Genomic DNA, 19133 nt, shown 5'->3' with positions numbered 1-19133 from the left:
GGTTTCCCCGTCGGACGTGACGTTGGAGCCCCCCACTGAAACTCTCGAAAGTCCTCTGCTAAACTTTTTATTTAGGGGGGGGGGGGGGGGACGACGTCGACATACGAACAACGAGTTTACTGACTTTCAGAACTGGCCTCTCGGAATGTTAAAACATTTTAGACCTTGCAACCTGCCGTCGAAATGTTCTCACGGTTGCTCCGCAGCATGGACGTGGACGTGGTGACGGCTATTTGTGTAACTTTATTGTTGCTGAAAACTTGCGCGTATTCCGCCCAGGAGGAGGAGGACGACGACGGCGTGATTCTGGAGCAAGAAAAGCTAACGGAGTTTTACAGTAAGTCCTGAAAATAATTATAAAAACGTATGCATTAGTGTCTTGAATGTATACAAGTGGAGGAGAATTTAGGGCTTATATATGCAGCGGGATGTCAAGCGCGAAAAGTGATTGACATCTGATCCAGATGTGGCAAAGTACTCGCTCGCTTTACAATGCAAATACAAGCATTTTTGGACAAACATCATTTTGGGAAAAGGAGACGTTCTGATCAAATCATGTATTTTATAAGAGATTTTAATCGTTGATTGTGCTTGAGTAGAAGAAAATACTCCGGTAGAAGTACACCACGTTGACATAATGTATTTTTAAAATAATCTATGTACTTTACTTTAAGGAGAGATGGCAAATTACTCTGGGTTTATTATTATTTTTATTGTTGTTTTTATTATTATTATCATTATTATTATTGTTATTATTGTTATTAATATGTACATCATTAAAATACCGAAATGTACTTTGGTGCAATTTCGGGACTTCGGTACTTTATGTACAATATCTGCTTCCATAGCCTTTCGACACCCAAAATAGTTTGTCATCCATCTTCTCTGTAGGAAAGGGTTTTTTCATCCTGGAGAGCAACCTTCTTCAACGCTGTGTCACAGTGGAACAATCCAACCTGGTGCTCCGGGACTGTCGTCGTCCCACCCGCCGCATGCTGTGGAAGTGGGTCTCCCACCATCGTCTCTTTAACGCTGGCACCAGCACATGCCTGGGCCTCAATATGTCTGACCCCGCGCAGCCTCTCGGAACTTTCCAATGCGACATGGACCTTCCCGTTCTGTGGTGGCGCTGCAGAGGAAATATGCTGTACGGGGCGTCCCGGTGGAAGGTGGCTGTGGCTGGGAATTTGGTGGTGGTGAAAAGAAACTCTTATCATGAGTGGAAAAGGTACAACACGCCGAGAGAGGGGCCCTGCTCAAATCCATATGAAGGTAAAATGACGGTCCTGGTGAGCAGAAATGAACTTTTGTTGTTGAGTTCATTACATACTGCACGTCCCTGCAGATATCCACACCTTGTTGGGAAATGCACACGGCATGCCCTGTGCTTTGCCATTTAAATACAACAACAAATGGTACTCGGAGTGCACCACAGAGGGCCGTGAAGATCATCTTCCGTGGTGTTCGACCACCACTAGATATGATGAGGCTGAAAAATGGGGATTCTGTCCGGTGCACGGTAATTACTTCCACCGTACATAATAAGCTCTTTGAGCTTTTATTCCGGATCCTTGATATCTAACTTAAGGTCTTTGTGTTAGTGTTATCTTTTTCTTTTTCAAAAGAACGACTGTCTTACTAGTAATACCTTTTCACATCGATTGATGTTGGCTAATTTTAGATATCTGTCATCAACTAATTCACTCATCCATCTCTCGTGCCAAAAGGTGCAAATGAGTCCGTTATTCACATTCACACTGGACAGTACGTTAGAGTGCAAGTGCTCAGAGAGAAAGAGAAAGAGCAGCTCACGACGGAACAATTAAACTGGTAGGACCAGTCATATAGTGATCAATCAACGTTAACTTAAAGTGTATCATGTCATTAGCTTGCAGTTGTCAATTAGTGCACAATTTGTTTGCTCCACTTGTAACATGTAGTTGTCCTAGTGGTATGTCAAAGGTGTCCTGCAAGTTCATGGACTTTAAGATGGATATCAAGGATTCTTAATGAATGATCAAGCTTTTCATAAAATCTTATTTTTTATGTCCCCATGCTAGATTACAGTTGTGCGCATTTTTGGGAGTCCAACCAGGAGCTTCGTGCTTGCTATCAGTTCAACCTATATACCATCCTGACCTGGAGTCAAGCAATGCTAACATGTCAGGCTCAGGGTGGAAATCTGCTCAGCATCACCAGCTTGGCAGAGCACAGGTACATCAGAGGTATGCATCTGCTTGAGAACGACAGGAATCAGGATGAAATATTACTTTGCTGTGAATGTGCAGTCGTGTATATGGGTCATTCCAGAACTGAGAATGTACTGTCTTTATTCATAATCTGAAGCGCTTTATCTTCACGAAGGTCACGGGCATGTTGGAGCCTGTCACAGCTGACTTTGGGCATTAAGCGAGGTACACTCTGTGTTCCTTGCCAGCCCCTCGCAAGGCACACATACACAAACAATCATTCACTAAAATCGGACTATTTATTGGATCATCTTTTGTTATGATTTTGTACGTTTTCGCCAATAGACTAAACACGGCATTCTGATGACTATAACGTTTGTGGAGTATGAGTTAAGCCAAGCCAGATGATTGACTGAGGTATTTTCCGAATTTCTCCAAGATTTTTTTTTACGCATTTCCACTCATACTCTGTAGAAATATTGAAACTCATTCCATCAACATTTTTTGAAGAGTTTTTTGGGGTTTGTAGCTTTTATTATGTTTTGCGGATCGCTTGAGATATTCTTGACCCTCCCATGCCCCCCCCCCCTAAAGAAAACAATCCTAGCTCCGCCAATGATGTTACTAATTTGTCTGCTGCCACGTTTGCCATATAAACTAGAAGGCAGGCTTGCTCATGACCTCATGTGATACTTGTGTTAGATCGGCTGAAAAGTGTTGGAGCAATGGTGTGGATTGGCCTCAACCACTTGAAAGACGGTCGGGGGTGGCAGTGGTCAGATGGTGCACCTCTCTCATTGGCTAATTTCACCACAGGTATGATGAATCTTTCTATATGAAATTGGGTAATGCCTGTTTTTTTTTGTGGTGGGATTACATGTAATCAGCATTCCCAGAGTAAATGGGTTATTTCCTTCAGCGCTGCCGGCCAGCCCTCTGGAAGACAACAGACAATGTGGAGTGTACAACTCTGGCCCTGAAGGATTGTGGCAGAGTCTTTCCTGTGAGTCTGCTCTGCCTTACATCTGCAAGAAGACGCCCAATGACACGCTCAGAGCTGAGCAGTTCGGTGAGAAACAACTTAATCGGAATCATCTTTATTCGCCGAGAACATTAAAAACATAAAAGATCTCAGTCTCCAGTTGTTAGAGTCACATCTCATCAGACTACATGAAGGGATGGAGAAGAAGAAGAAACAAATGTCCAAGATTTTTTTGCTGTGTTTGCTGCTGGGCTGAACAGCTGCTCTGCACCTGGGCAAAAAACATCTGACCTTCCTTTGTATGGCGTCAGAGGCAGCAAAACCAAAACAAAAAGTCTGCAGTGAAATTGTCAGATTTGTTTTTTTTAAAAGCTTATCGGTGGCCATTTTTGCTCAGATACAGCCAGTCTTGTGTAAGATTTGTTTTTATCAATGAGTACCACCAACTGGGTGGTGTTGTAATACTATCCTAAAATATACAAAGTGTAGTCAAAATGATTTAGGGTAGTTGGTGATTCCGTAACAAAAATAATCATGTACATAAAATATGGTATGTGGAGTATTTTTTCTGTCAGGCCTTGTTTGAGTTTACAATCCTTTCTGCTTATGTCCATTTTTGCCCATACAGGTATTCTACTATATTTTTCATATTTTAGTATAACCAGCAGTATTCATTTTTTACCTCTTCAAATACCAGTTTATTTGCCAGATATGGCCCGCCACATCATTTTATGTGGCCCGCGAAGACAAATTGTACATTAAATTCATATGTCATTATTAGAATACCAAATTGTCTTCACTTTTAATAATATCTTTTTTTTTTATATTTTACCAGTTTTTACTCGTCTGATTTGAAAACGAGTTATTTGTCGGTTTGTTTTGTAGCTTTTACTGGATATAATATGAGGTGCTCATACATTTATTTGAGTTGACAGTCATAATGGCCCTCTGAAAGAAGCTATGACTACAATGCAGCCCGTGGAAAAAAAAAAAAGAGTTTGACAGCCCTGCTGTAGACAATCCCTAAATGTCCCCTTCTGATTCAGGCTCTTTTTGTTCTCCTCCTGTCCAGAGAACTGGCAGTATATCCAAACAGTGTGTGATGATGGCTGGCTGCCTCATAACGGTTTCTGCTACCAGATTTTGGCGCATGCAGGAAGCTGGGAGGAGTCTTCTCAGGCATGCCGCTCTCGCAATGCCAACCTCATCAGCCTTCACTCTCTCTCTGAAGTGGAGATCCTGCACAGCCTTCTGGCTAACTGTAAGATATTTTATTTCAACTGCACCGCAGGAATGTATAATATGAGTCTCAGCAAATGATGCATCTGAATGCTGCATTTGGCAGATTCTGGCCAAACTTCAGGAATGTGGATCGGTCTCCGGAAACAAGCTTCATCTGCTAGTGTAGAGTGGTCTGATGGCTCGCCAGTAACTCTCACAATGTGGCACCAGTATCACCCTCCTCACAACCTAACTGGTGCAACTCTCTGTGCCAAGGCGGACAGAAAGGTGGGCAACAAACCCTATCATTTGATCACTCTAGGAATCAATCATTGGATGGAAAGAGGCATTAATAATACATCATAAGTCCACTGTATGAATTCCAAATCTTGATATTATCAACACTGTCGATTGGAAAGTATATTTGTCTATAAATGTTTGTCCAAATTAGGTATAAAAGTATGATACAGAGATACCATAATGAAAAACAACCAAACCATGCAAATTTGGTCTAATGAATGTCCACTACCTAATACAAAACACCATTGACAGGCCAAAAGAAACTAGATCTTCCGATAATTATAAACCTTCAAACAACTGCTACTTTAACACACACCGAGCAGCAACACATATATCTACAAAACAAATTGTACAATTTTTTTAATTTTCTAACAATGAGCTGAAAATTAAAATCAGTATTTGATTCTGCCCATATCACTTACTTTTTTTTTGGGGGGGGGGTACTGTATACTGCACTTATGATGACATTCATGATAGAGTATCTTTATTTTTCGTGTAGGTACACTAAATGAAGTGTCAACGATTTTACTTCATTTTTGCAGGAAGGTACCTGGGTTTTGGTTTCTTGTGATGAGCAACTTCCAGCTGTGTGCAGAATGGAGAAACGTCAGACATCGGGGCATGAACCTGGAACTTGGGATGAAGGCTGCCCTGAGGTGAAACACAGAATGACAACAATAATAACAACAATTCCGTTTCTGTTCACACAAAAAAAAAATCACTGTGTGAACGCTGAAAAGGTGACGCAAAAATGGAATGCTGGGGAAATGATCGAACCATTGAAATGAAGAAATGTAGACCAAAAAAGAGGATCAAATATGTCAAATTTCTTTATTGTGGGAATTCTTTCAAACGTTCACTCTGGAAGTGTTTCACGCAGAACTGTTATTGCTGTGTCAATGAAACTCACAGCTCCATTTTTGAGCAAACTCTCAGTCTGAGGCACAATGGAGCTGATTTATTGGAATTATGACGTTGTTTCTGGCATTCGTGTTGCTCCTTGACCGTGTTGACGTGAATGTCACGCTCCTGATTCATCACTCAGAAACACAACAACACCATATTGCGTCGACCAGATGACGCAGCCACGGATACTTCCCCCATCTGTTTATTAAGACTTCTGCTTTTGTCTGTGTTTCAGTCAGTGGTGAGAAGGAGATTGTTCAAGTTTCTTTACTTTGCTTGACAATTTCCTTTTCTGATGCCATTTTACTTTTACTCACTGCATTTGAAAAGAAATCCAATAGAACTCTGCTATTTGTGGGAGGCCCAGCCTCAGTTTGCAGAATCTATGAGTACTTGATGCCCAACAATTTTTATTTTATTTTTTGCCAAAAGATCTCACAATAGGATGAGAAAGCACTACTAATGTCTGAATGAAACTCTAACTAAGTGGTGGGTCATTTGTGTGACGAATTGATACTACTTGTTACAACACCTAGGTAGATAGCAGGAGATTCACCCAGGTATCAGATTTAAAATGGAAAATTGACGAATTGAGTGGATGTTTGTTACTGTTGCAGGGCTGGAAGCGTCATGGTCACTCCTGTTACACAATCACCAGCCATGAGCAGACACATAAAGATGCACAGAGTGGCTATTACTGCAATGCGCCTCTGCTTACTGTGGAAAACAGGTGCTGTCATAATATATTATTTGACATGTATTTAAAAATGGTCATGGTTGTATCCCAATGTTTTTTTCATCTCTCCGAAAGATTTGAGCAAGCATTTGTCAACAGTTTGTTGAGCGCTAATGGGGCCAACAGCAACATATCATATTGGATTGGCCTCGTAGACTCAGGAGAGAGGGGAGAATACAAATGGCTTCATCACAATAGCTCCAATCTGCCCCTCACCTTCACAAACTGGAACAAACACCAGCCAGGTATAGATAAAGGTTTCACAGATTTCTTTATTATGTCTGTGTTTGACCAAGTCCAATCCTGGTTTCTTCTTTTTTATCATATTATCACAGATAAGTTGAGGGTCCATTTTATTTTCGTTGTTGTTGGACTGCATAAGTCAGTCTGTACCCATTTGCTGTGGTGTTCCTCAAGGGTCAAGCTTACGTCCCATTCTTTTTTAATTTGACAGCTCTCAGATATGTTATCTACAAATTTGTGTAGATGACCTCCATATGTATTTTTCCTTGTAATTCTGAAAGCACAGATACATAATACTACATTATTGCTTGACTGATTTGTTTTTATATTTGACTTGTTTTCTTGTATTAACTGAAGAATGTAAAATGGCATGCTTCTACCCATATCCCAACCCTTAGAAAATGTTCAAAAATCATCCAGAGGACAGTTTACTGACCTGCTTACTCTTTTCCCATTTTAGTCAGTGCCAATGGCTGTGTTGCAATGTCAGGTGGGTTTGCTCTAGGCCACTGGGAGGTGAAGGACTGCAATACCCACAAGGCCTTGTCAGTATGTAAGCAGAGCATTAGCAACTACCAAGAAGACGAGCTGCTACCTGTAGCCCACATTGATGCCTTCAGCGCCTGTCCTCCAGGATGGGAATCACAGCCTGGTCTCCTCTATTGTTTTAAAGTATAATCATTAACCTTTTTCAAATATGCATCACTCTTGAAAACATATTTTCTGTGTTTCTTATATATGTTTATTTTGCTTCACCCAAAAATTATGATTGTACGCTGAACTGACACCAAGCGTTGTTCTTTTAGGTGTTTCATGATGAAAAGGTGCTCATGAAGCGCTCCTGGGTGGAAGCTGATTACTTTTGCCAGGCTCTTGGGGCTCAGCTGGCCAGTTTCCGCACCTATGAGGAGCAAGTGTTTGTCAAGGAACTGCTCAGTACCATGTTTGAAGGGTTGGTATAGGCTCTCATAATTGTGAATTTGGCTAATGTTTGCCCCAACCCCCTTGCAGAATCCATCTGAGTATGAGTCTAATGTGAGAAGAATCTGGTATGCTGCACACATAATCAGACTTAATATTCTCCTCCTCCTTTTCAGAACAGAGGGTCGCTGGCTGTGGGTTGGCTTTAATAAAAGAGATCCTGAACATGCAGGAGCTTGGGAATGGTCTGATGGTTCTCCTGTAAGTGCCATTTGAATATCCTCCAAAATTCATTTGCAGTCATGGGGCACTTCACACAACCTGTCCAAAGTCCGATGCAAATTATAACAATTTGAAAAATGTTGTATCCTGACAAATAACAATTCTCCCTAACATTTGGCATTTCGATACACCTCTCAACATGATGATGTGCACAACTAAATGTTATTAAACTACTGGGGTGCACTAGTAACACCACTATCCCCAATTAGTAGGCATGTGTCACGCACTAGTACCCTCTTGGACCTTACTAAGTAAAAGAAAAAGGCCCCACTAGATATTTACTAGTATGTCAAAACTGTCGTCCTAGTGTGCAGGAATGTCATGCAATAGAAGAAACAGTAAGACAGTCATTCTACTTGTGTGGCTAATTGTTTTACAGTTGAGGACAAAACGCAGCTAAATTTGGATATCAAGTCCATCCAAATAAATGCTCAAACGGTTTGCCGTCTCTCGAAGATGAATTTAGATTGAATATTTTTGTGCAGGTGATGACCTCCTTCATCGAGGATAAAAATGACGAGGATGATAGGAGGGACTGTGCAGTGTACAGTGACCTGCCCAACATCCTCATGCCACGGCCATGTGAAAGCCGACATGAGTGGATCTGTAAAGTAGCCAGAGGTAAAAGTCATTAACCTCAGCGCGGTAAGATGGAATCAAATGATTTAGCAAAATCTATTCATGTTTTAGGAGATCAACTGAAAAAGCCCTACTGGTACACTGAGCGTAAGTGTATTCTTTTTATTTCATGCACATTTTTAAAAACAGTGAATGCTACGTCTCCATAATTCAGTATGACAGTTTTCAATGTTTGTAACTGTTTTTAGCAATTATCTCCAAATTTGTCGAATGTATTCCAAAACAAATATCAATTCATTTTACAAGGTCGTGATAAAGTTGTGATATTCCTTGTACATGACCAATTCTACAAAAGTAGCCACTCCTCTAATTTTTCAGAATAGGGCATTTTACAGTATTAGAGCTGCTGTAGAACCTGTTAGAACTTGCATTTATGGATGAAAGCTTAGAGAGCATTTTAGATTCATCCTCAAATTTCAACCCAGAGCCAAATAACCCTAACCTACCCCACAGAGAGTGAGCCGTGGGTGTTTTACCGTGGAGCTGAGTACCTGGTGGCCAAGCAGCCCTTTAACTGGGACGCCGTTTCTCTTGCCTGTCAGATGATGGGAGCTTACCTGCTGTCCATTCACTCCAAAGAAGAGCTGAGCTTTGTTAAAGAGCGCTTGCGCCGGGTTCGTTTGTTCACATTTTTTGTTTTTAAATCACACAAGTTGATTCATAGATTGAGCAGCGGAAGTCATAAAGTCAAAGAGATTAATTGCTCTTCATTGGTTGATGGCTTTTTTTTTTTCCTTCTCCCCAGCTCTCTGTAGGCTCCACTGACTGGTGGATTGGTCTTTCCATTGACCAGCATGGAGAGGAGGTCAGGTGTGTGTGTGTGTCTTTGAGCTGCTTCATATTGCATATTGCATACGCACAAGTATGTAACAAGTACACAAGTATACAACAACTCTGTTGTATAATTTGCTGAATTGTCTCACCAGTGAGGAAAACGAGTGTGCTACTACAGTATTCTGACATAGCTAGTCGGGGAAAAAAATCTAAGACTCCCTCATATTGTTGTTTGAACCAGGAACCTTTAGATCTTCAGACTGTAATGCTCTCTCAACTGCTCATGTGCACGGTACTAGAAGAAGCTTACTCGACAAAATGAAATATTGATGCCTTGGAACATTTTTGATTTGTGTATTTAGTTCAAATAATACTTTGGGTTTAAAAAAAAAAAAGACAGCCTTGATATCCAGTTTAAGATACATGTACTTTGTCCTCACGAGTAAGACTAGTAGAACGACTCGAACACTATTAATGGAAAAACTTTACTTGTCGTGCACTGAATCAATCGTCTTACTCGACCTGAGCATACTAGTACATGGTCCATAAGTATGGATATTAAGAATATCAAATAAATCCCTGAGCGGCTTTTCATGCAATGCAATTAAATTAAGCATTTGATAAGGGTTTCAAATATTTAGTTAAGTTTTTTTGTTTTTTTGTTTTGCAGGTGGAGTGATAAGACAGAAGTCAACTTTGACAACTGGGCACAAGGAAATGATGGCCACAATGTTAAGAAAAACGGGTTGTGTGTCACCATGTCATCATCAACAGGTAAACATAAAGCTGCTAGTTAGAAAATATGCATTTGTGTAACATGTACCGATGTGTTTTGATTGTGTTGTCGTGTGATTCAGGGAAATGGTCAGCCAATAAATGCAACGATCTTTATGGATATGTTTGTAAGAGAAAGACCGTCTCTGTAGTGGAAACTCCGAGGGAACCGCATTACATCGGTGGTTGTCCGGAAAAATGGCTGTACTTTGGACACAAGGTATAGACACCAGAGGTGGGGGGGCTCCAGTCACAAAAATCTGACTTAAGACACCTATTTTTTGGACCTGACGCTTGGCTAAAATTGATGAAAGACCCGACTTGACTTTAAACTGTTCTTCATGGGGACTGGATTTGAGCAAACTGACTTGATATCGTCATCTGTTTACGGGAGTGGAAAAAAAAAAACACGTAAATTTGACACAACGCCCAATTGATTAAAAGAAATCGAGCAGCAGGTTCTGCATGAATTGTGTACTAAATGAACTGTAACCAAGTGGAAACTTTTGCTTTGCTTCTGTCGCAAAGGCAACTGCATGCAAATGAGCCATTTCCCCTTGTGTGCTTGTGTAGTGTCTCCTGCTTCACCTCCCTGACACTTCAAGGGAGGGAAAGAGTTGGAACGACGCCCGTTCCATCTGCTCCTCTTTCCAAGGCTCACTCGTGGCTATAGAAGATGAGATCGAACAAGGTATTTAGTTGACTTGATTGAATTCTATTAGTTTACTTGATTAAATGCAAATCATCTTTCCCCTTGAAAATTAATAGGAATCATATTCCAGACTCCCCCTAAAAACACATTGTTGTCACGTTTTTATCTAATGACAAAGAAAAGCATCTAATTTTAATATACTTTATGAAGACATATCGTAAGATAATTAAATTTGACTTCAAATGAGAGTACTTTTTCTGATCCAAAATTCATGTCATGTCATTTTGTCTTTTTCATGCAGCATACATAACCATGCTGCTTCAAGGCATCTCAGTAGGCGTGTGGATTGGTCTGTGGAATCAAGACACCATGAAATGGACTAATGGGAAGCCAGTCAGCTATACCAACTGGTCTCCTGTTGAACCAAAGAGCTACCTCAATGTAAGCTCCTGTGAAGAGAGAGCATGGCCTACATTGCGAAATATTATCATCAATGAGAGTCGCTGAATTTGACAATTTCATTTTGATGACTTTTAGTGTCCAAACCTTTAATGAAATGAACGCCCTTTTCTCATGGGAGAACTTCACCTTTTAGAGAAACTATATATCTATTTTATTCACTGTAGTTAAAAACACAAGTACTTTATGGTATCCTTAGGTGGTGTTCAAGTAGGTCGAAGAGTCCATGCATGTATAATAAATGTCCATTTGTCTACTGGTATGTTTCCCCAGGAGGATGAGTTGCTCATTAGCTCTATCGATGAAGCTCTGTGCACCGTGCTTTCCAACAACCACAATGTCCACCTGACAGGGAAATGGTATGATGAGAAGTGCAGTGAGGATGGCTATGGCTTTGTTTGCCAAAAACCTCAAGGTACCAGTTATTTTTATATTTTTTATTTCAATGGGATGATATTATCATTTAGCCCATTAAATATAATCCCATTGTTTGAATACGGAATACAGTGTTCCAAGTTTATTTTCCCCATTGAATAGATCGAAATGTCGTTTATCCATTTCATCCCCATTCGTAGAAATCAAGGTACCACTGTGTAAGCAAACAGTGCTCTTCATATCAGTAAAATCGAAACTGAGAGCTATTTTATCTATAGAGGCAGATTTGTTTTTTAATTCAGCTCTCTCACATTTGATCTTGTAAAATTGTACATGAAGACTGATACTCATCTTTGGGTTTTTATGAGTGTAGAAAAGTTGTACAATAGAACATGAAGATCATTTGTATCCTGACCGTAAAGCTCATTTATTCATCTCATTGAGATCTTATTTGCATTCACCAGAATTCTCGTTTCTTTTCTCAGATACATCCAAACCCCCAGCCCACTCTTCTCGCTACCCTCTCCCCGACAACGTTGAGTACAAAAGTCGCAGTTACAAGGTGGTTTCGGGCAACATGAGCTGGTATGATGCCATGCATATGTGCATAGACAGTGATTCGGACCTAGTGAGCATCACAGATGCCTACCACCAGGCTTTCCTTACGGTCCTTGTCAATAGATTAGGAGTCCCGCACTGGATTGGACTGTACAGCCAAGATGTAAGTGACTTTTAATTATGTGAGTCAATATTATAGCAATTTTTGCCAAATATAAATGAATAAGCATCCTACTTGCTCACACATAACAGTGTGTCCTGGAAAGCAATCTTTTTTTAAGACCAAATATTTAACTATCTCCTTCAGTTTATACACAGTGTATAATAATGACTGGGAAAAGATTCTTTCAAATAATTATGTTTGTTTACAGAGTGGCATCAATTATCAATGGTCAGATGGCAGCGATACGGTGTACACACACTGGGACGCGGCCGAAGATGACGAAGAGACCGGAGAATGCGTTTATATGGACGTGAATGGCGGGTGGCGGCGAGCTGACTGTGAAACTCTTCTACCAGGAGCTTTGTGTCATATTCCTCCGCCAAGTAAGCTTTCAAATTCAAACATAGTTTTTAATCTAATGCAAGGTCTTTGCTGATTTGAATGTGTGCTTGAGTTACAAAGGGATGGATAACTGATGGTAAATTTGGGGAAGGGAAAGGTTGCAGCAAATTTAAGTTGGGCAATTTTGCAATTATTCAAAATGGTAAGCTTTTCACAACAATGATGGCAATCAACAGGGAAATATGGCTAATTTCATTCAAAGGTATCATATTCAAGTATAAATACAAACATTTTCAGCAAATGTCTTTGTAAATCAACAGCAAGTTAAAGTTCCCTATTAAGGTCTAACCTTCAAATTAATTTTGTCAGATTAATGCCATAAATTGCAGTTCATTTCTATGAAAAACAAATTGAGAATTTTGTAAGCCACAAAAGAACACAACTGTTTTCTGCTCTCCCTTGCAGGAAATAAGCCGTTTATTTCCTATGAGGCCGTGTGCCCCGCAACATGGGTGAAATTTGGACGTGGCTGTTACAACTTTGAGCCTCTGGTGCAGAGACTGACTTTTGAGGAGGCGCGTGAGCACTGCAGACGAAAAGGTAGAGTGGCACGCCATCTATTTTCTTGCACTTATCCTGTTGGGACTCACAGGGATTCGACATAAATCTCCTGGCGGGATAGATTCTGGAAGACCAACCCACAACAGGTGACAATCGGAATATATAGAAACCATATGAAATAATATCTAAATTAGTTTTAATCCTGACATTTGATGTAAACACATTTAACTGGATATTACTGTCTTAGTGGTTTCTGTATGTCCGTTATCTTATCGGATGTTTTGCAAATATTTTCGAGAGGAGAAATCCTGCTACTGGGGTTGTTTTGCATTCTCCCAGTTAAGCTGATAGGATGTGCTTAAAATGTAAATATAGGAATTTCCCCTACAGGACAACAGTGATGCTACTGAGCTAAAGTTTACAAACTACTTGACCAAGGTTTCCCAATTTTAATTGAGCCAAAGTACCACTGACGCGTTCCAAGATGACCAGGCTGTAATCGGTGCCAAGGGGGCAACATATAATACAATTTGGCTCTATCCAAAGTTAAATACAACAACGTTAGCATCAATTTAATAAGATGAAGTGCCTTTGAAAAAGTCAATCCTCCTCAGGACCTGACTCAACGCAACTTCAAAAGGTCCAATTAAAATTGAAATTTCCCCCGTGAAAATGATATGGAATTTTAAGTTAATCTGTGAATTTCACCTAAAAAATGTGAGTCGTGTAAAATCAAAGAAAAAAAAAAATCACTGAGTGTCTTTTTGTTTTCCCAGTCAACACTTCAGATGTCTTGTCCATCGAGAATGAGGTCGAGAACCGCTTTGTCCTGGAGCAGCTGTGGTCTTCAGGGTTCCTTCACCAGAACATGTGGTTGGGGCTTTACTTCAACATTGACAGTAAGCATCTGCTTCCTTGGAGCTAGTATATATACATAGCATCACTATTTGGAAAGCTGTTTGAACACTCCATATCCTTCCATATAAAGTCCTTACTTTTTCATATCCTTGATATCATCTCAAACTAAATACTAGTAGACAATTTAGTAGTAGTGGAATGACTAGAGACACGCTCGTAAGACAACCAATCTTACTCGATTGACATTTCTGTACACAACTAAAATATTGGACAACTTTGGTATACTTGTAGTACAAGCACATTGAATATTGAAAATATTGAATAATTATTAAACATCCAAATGAGATCAAATGAGACATCCGAAGCCACAATTTAGCACACCAATAAAAGAACTAGGGTGCAATAGTTGAATGATTTTGCTTAGTGGTATGACAATCCAAAGTTTGGATTTAAGTAGGCCACTTGGCCACAATCTGAACCGACATGCCACCGAAGCGTGTCATCTGTGTTTGTAGCGGATTCTATGGCTTGGGTAGACGGTTCACCTTTGGACTACAGCAGCTGGCCCAACAAAGCTCCAGACTTGAAGACGCTGACGGCAGGCACCTGTGTCACCACCCGGGCGGTTGACGGAGTCTGGCGCTTGGCAGGGTGCACCCAGCGCCTCGGCTTTGTGTGCAAAACAATATCAGGTGATCAAGGAGATTCACCTCGCACACACTACGGAAATGCTCTCATACACACTGAAGTTGGTTTTTATTTTACTCTGAAAAGGAAACAAAAACCTAATAAAAAGTACCTCACTTATGTTCTTTTGCAGATGTAACTACTGAGGTGGAAGCGGAACCATTCAGTGGTAAAGTGGACTTTAATTACTCTTCAACTTTTTATTAGGCTGTCATGTGTGAGTTTTATTTTAATGACTTACTATTCAACTCTTTATTGGGCTGTCATGTGAGGGTTTCATTTTAATTATTGTTGAACTCTTTATCGGTCTGGCATTTAGCGCAAACACTTCTGAAGTTTAGGCATTATTGTTTGTAATTTCCAAACTCAACTCTTTTCTATTCTACATTTTGTTAGCATCTAATTTGATATCAGATTGTACCCTTTGGCTCTATTGTGACCACTTTTGGGCAATTGAAACCCATGGAAATAGGTCATTCTTTATTTAGTGGATTGAATTAAATGGTTTCCATTCTAAAGTCAACATGTAAAATTGTTATTTTCTTAGGTTTACTAGCAGATGACTAAAACATGGGCTAGGGAGCAATTTCATGTGATATTCTTAAATTTTCGAAAGTGGCTTAATCAAATGGAGACAGTAATAATGACACAATACCCTAAAGCAACCATTGTGTGCTTTGCAATTTCAGGATTACATTACGGCGTCATCCTTGCTGCTGTGCTGGTGGCCGTGTTGATCTTCGCTCTGCTGGCAGGAGCGCTGTGCTTTGCTTACAGAAGAAATGCTGCACATTTCCAGGGGCTTCCTGCACTCGGTAGCGCCTATTACCGACAAAGTGGTTCCCAAGCGGCGGATTCTGATGGTAATGTGCTGATCGCAGAGCTGGACGATCACACAGGATAACGTAAAAGACTGACATTGCCACTTTAGACAGTGGTAGCAAACCTTTTAGGATTCGCTTTTAAAAGCACAAGTAAGAAAGCCATTTGAGCATTTTTTTCCATTGGCCCACGTACTGTAGCTCTCGGTCCTCACTAGGAAGGGTAGAGTAGAATAACTGTCTTACTAGTATTTTTTTTTTCCACTATTAATGCCATTTTGGTTCATTAATACAAACTTTATGTAAAGGATTTATTATTCGATTTCAAGGATAGCGAATAAATGCTTGAGCATCTTTAATATCTTTTGATAGAGTCCATTTACTATTGCGCACTTTGGCTTCACCAGTAGGACAACTTTTTCTTACTAGTAGGACAACTACATATTACTTTTAAGACATATCTGTGCACTAACTGCATGCTACTAGTACTACTAGTGACATTATAAAGTTCTACTTATTAACATCAAGATCTTCACTAGTAGTATTGCCTCACTGCTAGCATGTAGTTGTAATCACTAGTCATTACTACTAAGACAGTTGTTGTTTGACTTGTTTGCATGAGTGTACTGGGACTGAATTGTCTTGCTAGTGAGGACAAAGTGGGTACTAACACATGGCTCCTAAAAGAGATATAAATGGAATAAATGCTCCATTGGCTTTCCACAAATCTGAGCTTCCTATAAGAAAACAAGACATACTTTCTGCCGACAGCCGGAATCAAACCAGGTACCTTTAGATTTTCAGTTCACTGATCTCCCATCTGAGCTATTTCAGCTCATGGGTCAATGTATACTATCTTTACTGATTAACATGACAAAAGGGGTAACTAATTCCTTGGAAGCAAATCAGGATGGAAACTGTTTGGGGGTGTGTATCATGTGAGTACAGATACTGTAATGCTATTGGTAAAAAAAAAAAAACTTAGATTCTTTTCACTCTCCAAAAAAATGTAGTAAAAACGAAACTTTTTGCAATTGTTACAATCTACTTTTTGGGCTTTGTACATTTGAATTAACAGTCCAATTAATGTTGTCGGAACTGTACTTGCAATACAGGTATTTTTCAGTATTACATATATAGATGTAAATACACGTTTTACTGATTTTCTGCATGAAAATCTGTCAAACCTTAAACAGTATAAGGTTATGGAAAGCTGTAATTCCAAGCATTAAATCTAATTTCCTTGATATCCTGCTTTCTCATTGTATTATATTAATCCATTGGTTTTTTTTTTAGTGGGGAGGCTAAAGAGCATACCAGGACATAGAACTAAAAGAGGAAGTCAACGCCAATATTTTCTTGGTAGTAATATGTTCTAGCCATAGTATATATTCTATGCCTATCACAAATGAAGACATAACAAACACAGTCCAACTAGAAATATGTTCTGTGCAGCCTAACTAGTGAAAACACAGTGTTTTGATTAATGTTTCGTTTGTGGAAAATGAATTACAAGTGGCAAATTCCATTTGTTTTTATCCATCTCACGGGCCGGCCATTTTGCCATTTGTTGTCACAGTTGCTCACGGCCCAGGTCACAACTAATCAAAGCTCAGCTTCAGAAAACTAGTGAGCCGGATACTAAGTGGATAAAAACAGATGGATTTTGCTCCGTAACTCATTCCACAAACGTAATATTAATCAGAATACTGTGTTTTGACCGGGTGGGTGCACACACAACATAATGTAAAGATTCTTCTAGGGTTGGCTTTTCCTACAAGCTGGATATCAAGGATAATGAATAAATGCTAACCAAACGGCTTTTAATGAAAGATGACAGATAACTGGATGTGTTATTTTTTGCAAAGCAAGTCATGAGCTGTAATTTGCACATTTGTGTGTAAAGAGATTTCAATAAATTCAAGGAGGTCCAACAAAGTTTTGAGTGATGAAATGATACCCAAATGCTCTTTGCAGTTATAAGCAACTTAAGGTGAGTGATATTTTATTAGATCTCCTACGCTTACATACCTCTTGCAATACCAAAATCATTGCCAAGGAGTTTAAAGGTCAAATGATAAAGTTGTGATATTGTATTACTGATCTTAACTGAGGTGAGCAATTGGCAGAGAGGAATCCTTAGAAAAATTGTGACAGCAAAGTTTCATCAATTGTCAGTTTGAAGAGAATCCGACAGCAGGATGTAATTAATAATTCATAGATACCTTGAAGGAGTAAAACCGCAGCAGCTGCACTCTACAAAATCAAAAGGACAACATGAATTTCTAAGCAGAGGATATTAATGCAGCGTTTAGCGTTTGTACCATGGCAATTCAACAGAGACCCATTGTCATACATTTTGAGCAACTTGACAACGAATGGATACTGTCAGAAACAGCAGAGACGTGTACATAATCATTTGCATGGATGTGCAGACACCAAAGCTTTTGCAACTTGTTCAAAAAAATGCTAAAATCGTTTTTGGTGTGCACAAGTACACAGATGTTAAAATTGAACAAAAGGTTTTGAGAAATTCAACGGCAATCTGTACCAAACAAACTGTAAATAAAAGTGTTTTACAATTCAAGTGATATACTTCCACCGATATTTTCCAAATTTGCTTTATTTAGTCTTTTCTTCAACACACATCTTACCAAACCTGAATTCAAACTTTTCAGAATGTACTTTCATAGGTATACATAAAAGTATTTATTTTTGCAACGAAATTATTTGCATGCATGTAAATATTTTCATTGCAAATATATACATGTATATTATCAGAGGTGACGAAAATACAGGTGTCTATTTTGATAACTTAGCACAATGAAAAAATGAACTATATACACAAAATAATGTTGGCCTTTATTTACTTTCAATGTGTTGCAATACAGGACTTTGTAACAGTAGTTTGTGTACTTTGCCACTTTCGAAATAAATACTGCAGCTAAATTATAGTAAATAAAAGAATAAAGTAAAATATTTTTTTTAAGTTGTAGGTTTAATACCCAAAGTACAATTACCCCCCCAAAATCCACTTAAGTACAGTACAGTGGATCCTCGGTTTTCGAACGTCCCGGTTCTCGAACACTTCGGTATTCGAACAAATATTTCGAGATTTTTTTGCTTCGGACGTCGGACGAAGTTTGGTTGTCGAACCTCGCAAGATGAGCCGAGAGGACCCGCATGCCAACTGACTCCGTTCGTTATTACATTTTCGCTACTCTGAGGATTGCATCAACTCTAATCATGCCTCCAAAGGAAGCAAGTCGGAGCAGTAAAGACGCACAAAAACACAGAGACGCTCCTACAGCAATGCGACAGTGAGCGCCCAGCCGGCGCGCTCCGGTTGCGCGATCGGACCAAATGAAGCTCCCTGCGCACTGAGGTCCACTTACATTTTGAAAAGTCCATTAGGACTTTAAAACTATTTTCTAAATTTCAGCGACGGCTCTGTCTGTCACAATAATGGGACCAGCACGGTGCAGTTGCGCGGTCGGCGGCGCGCTATGGTTGCGCGTTCGGCGGTGCGCTGCAGTTGCTCGATCGGACAAGATTAAGCTCCCTGCGCACTGAGGTCCACTTAAATTTTGGAAAGTACATCAGGCCTTTATAAATATTTTCTAAATTTCAGCGACGGCTCTGTCACAATAATGCGACCAGCGCGGTGCAGTTGCGCCCTCGGTGACGCGC

General features: G+C 39.8%; 1 protein-coding gene across 1 annotated transcript; it reads left to right on the top strand.

The window, feature by feature from the left end:
• The first annotated feature begins 96 nt into the window (after positions 1-96).
• pla2r1 (phospholipase A2 receptor 1) lies at positions 97-17369 on the top strand. Its single transcript, XM_085907371.1, has 30 exons — positions 97-337; positions 892-1272; positions 1346-1519; positions 2061-2225; positions 2892-3005; positions 3109-3258; positions 4244-4432; positions 4517-4680; positions 5235-5348; positions 6216-6328; positions 6410-6579; positions 7038-7249; positions 7384-7529; positions 7675-7759; positions 8266-8401; positions 8471-8506; positions 8873-9033; positions 9165-9229; positions 9864-9967; positions 10051-10187; positions 10541-10658; positions 10921-11060; positions 11352-11493; positions 11939-12174; positions 12383-12557; positions 12982-13116; positions 13854-13976; positions 14451-14627; positions 14756-14791; positions 15312-17369. Exons 1-30 carry the CDS (start codon positions 184-186, stop codon positions 15524-15526), a joined length of 4467 nt encoding a protein of 1488 aa, XP_085763497.1. The 5' UTR covers positions 97-183; the 3' UTR covers positions 15527-17369.
• Positions 17370-19133: the final 1764 nt, after the last annotated feature.

The sequence above is a fragment of the Syngnathus leptorhynchus genome, chromosome 3 (genome assembly GCF_054491065.1).
Source record: "Syngnathus leptorhynchus isolate UIUO chromosome 3, UIUO_Slep, whole genome shotgun sequence".
Classification (NCBI taxonomy): Eukaryota; Metazoa; Chordata; class Actinopteri; order Syngnathiformes; family Syngnathidae; genus Syngnathus; species Syngnathus leptorhynchus.
This window is presented reverse-complemented; position numbering and strand designations above follow the sequence as displayed.

Excerpts from the sequence above, each read along its gene's own strand:
- pla2r1 (XM_085907371.1), top strand. The coding sequence starts at position 184 with ATGTTCTCACGGTTGCTCCGCAGCATGGACGTGGACGTGGTGACGGCT. Across the intron at positions 338-891 it reads AAAGCTAACGGAGTTTTACA|GAAAGGGTTTTTTCATCCTG; the intron begins GTAAGTCCTGAA and ends TCTTCTCTGTAG. Across the intron at positions 4,681-5,234 it reads GTGCCAAGGCGGACAGAAAG|GAAGGTACCTGGGTTTTGGT; the intron begins GTGGGCAACAAA and ends TCATTTTTGCAG.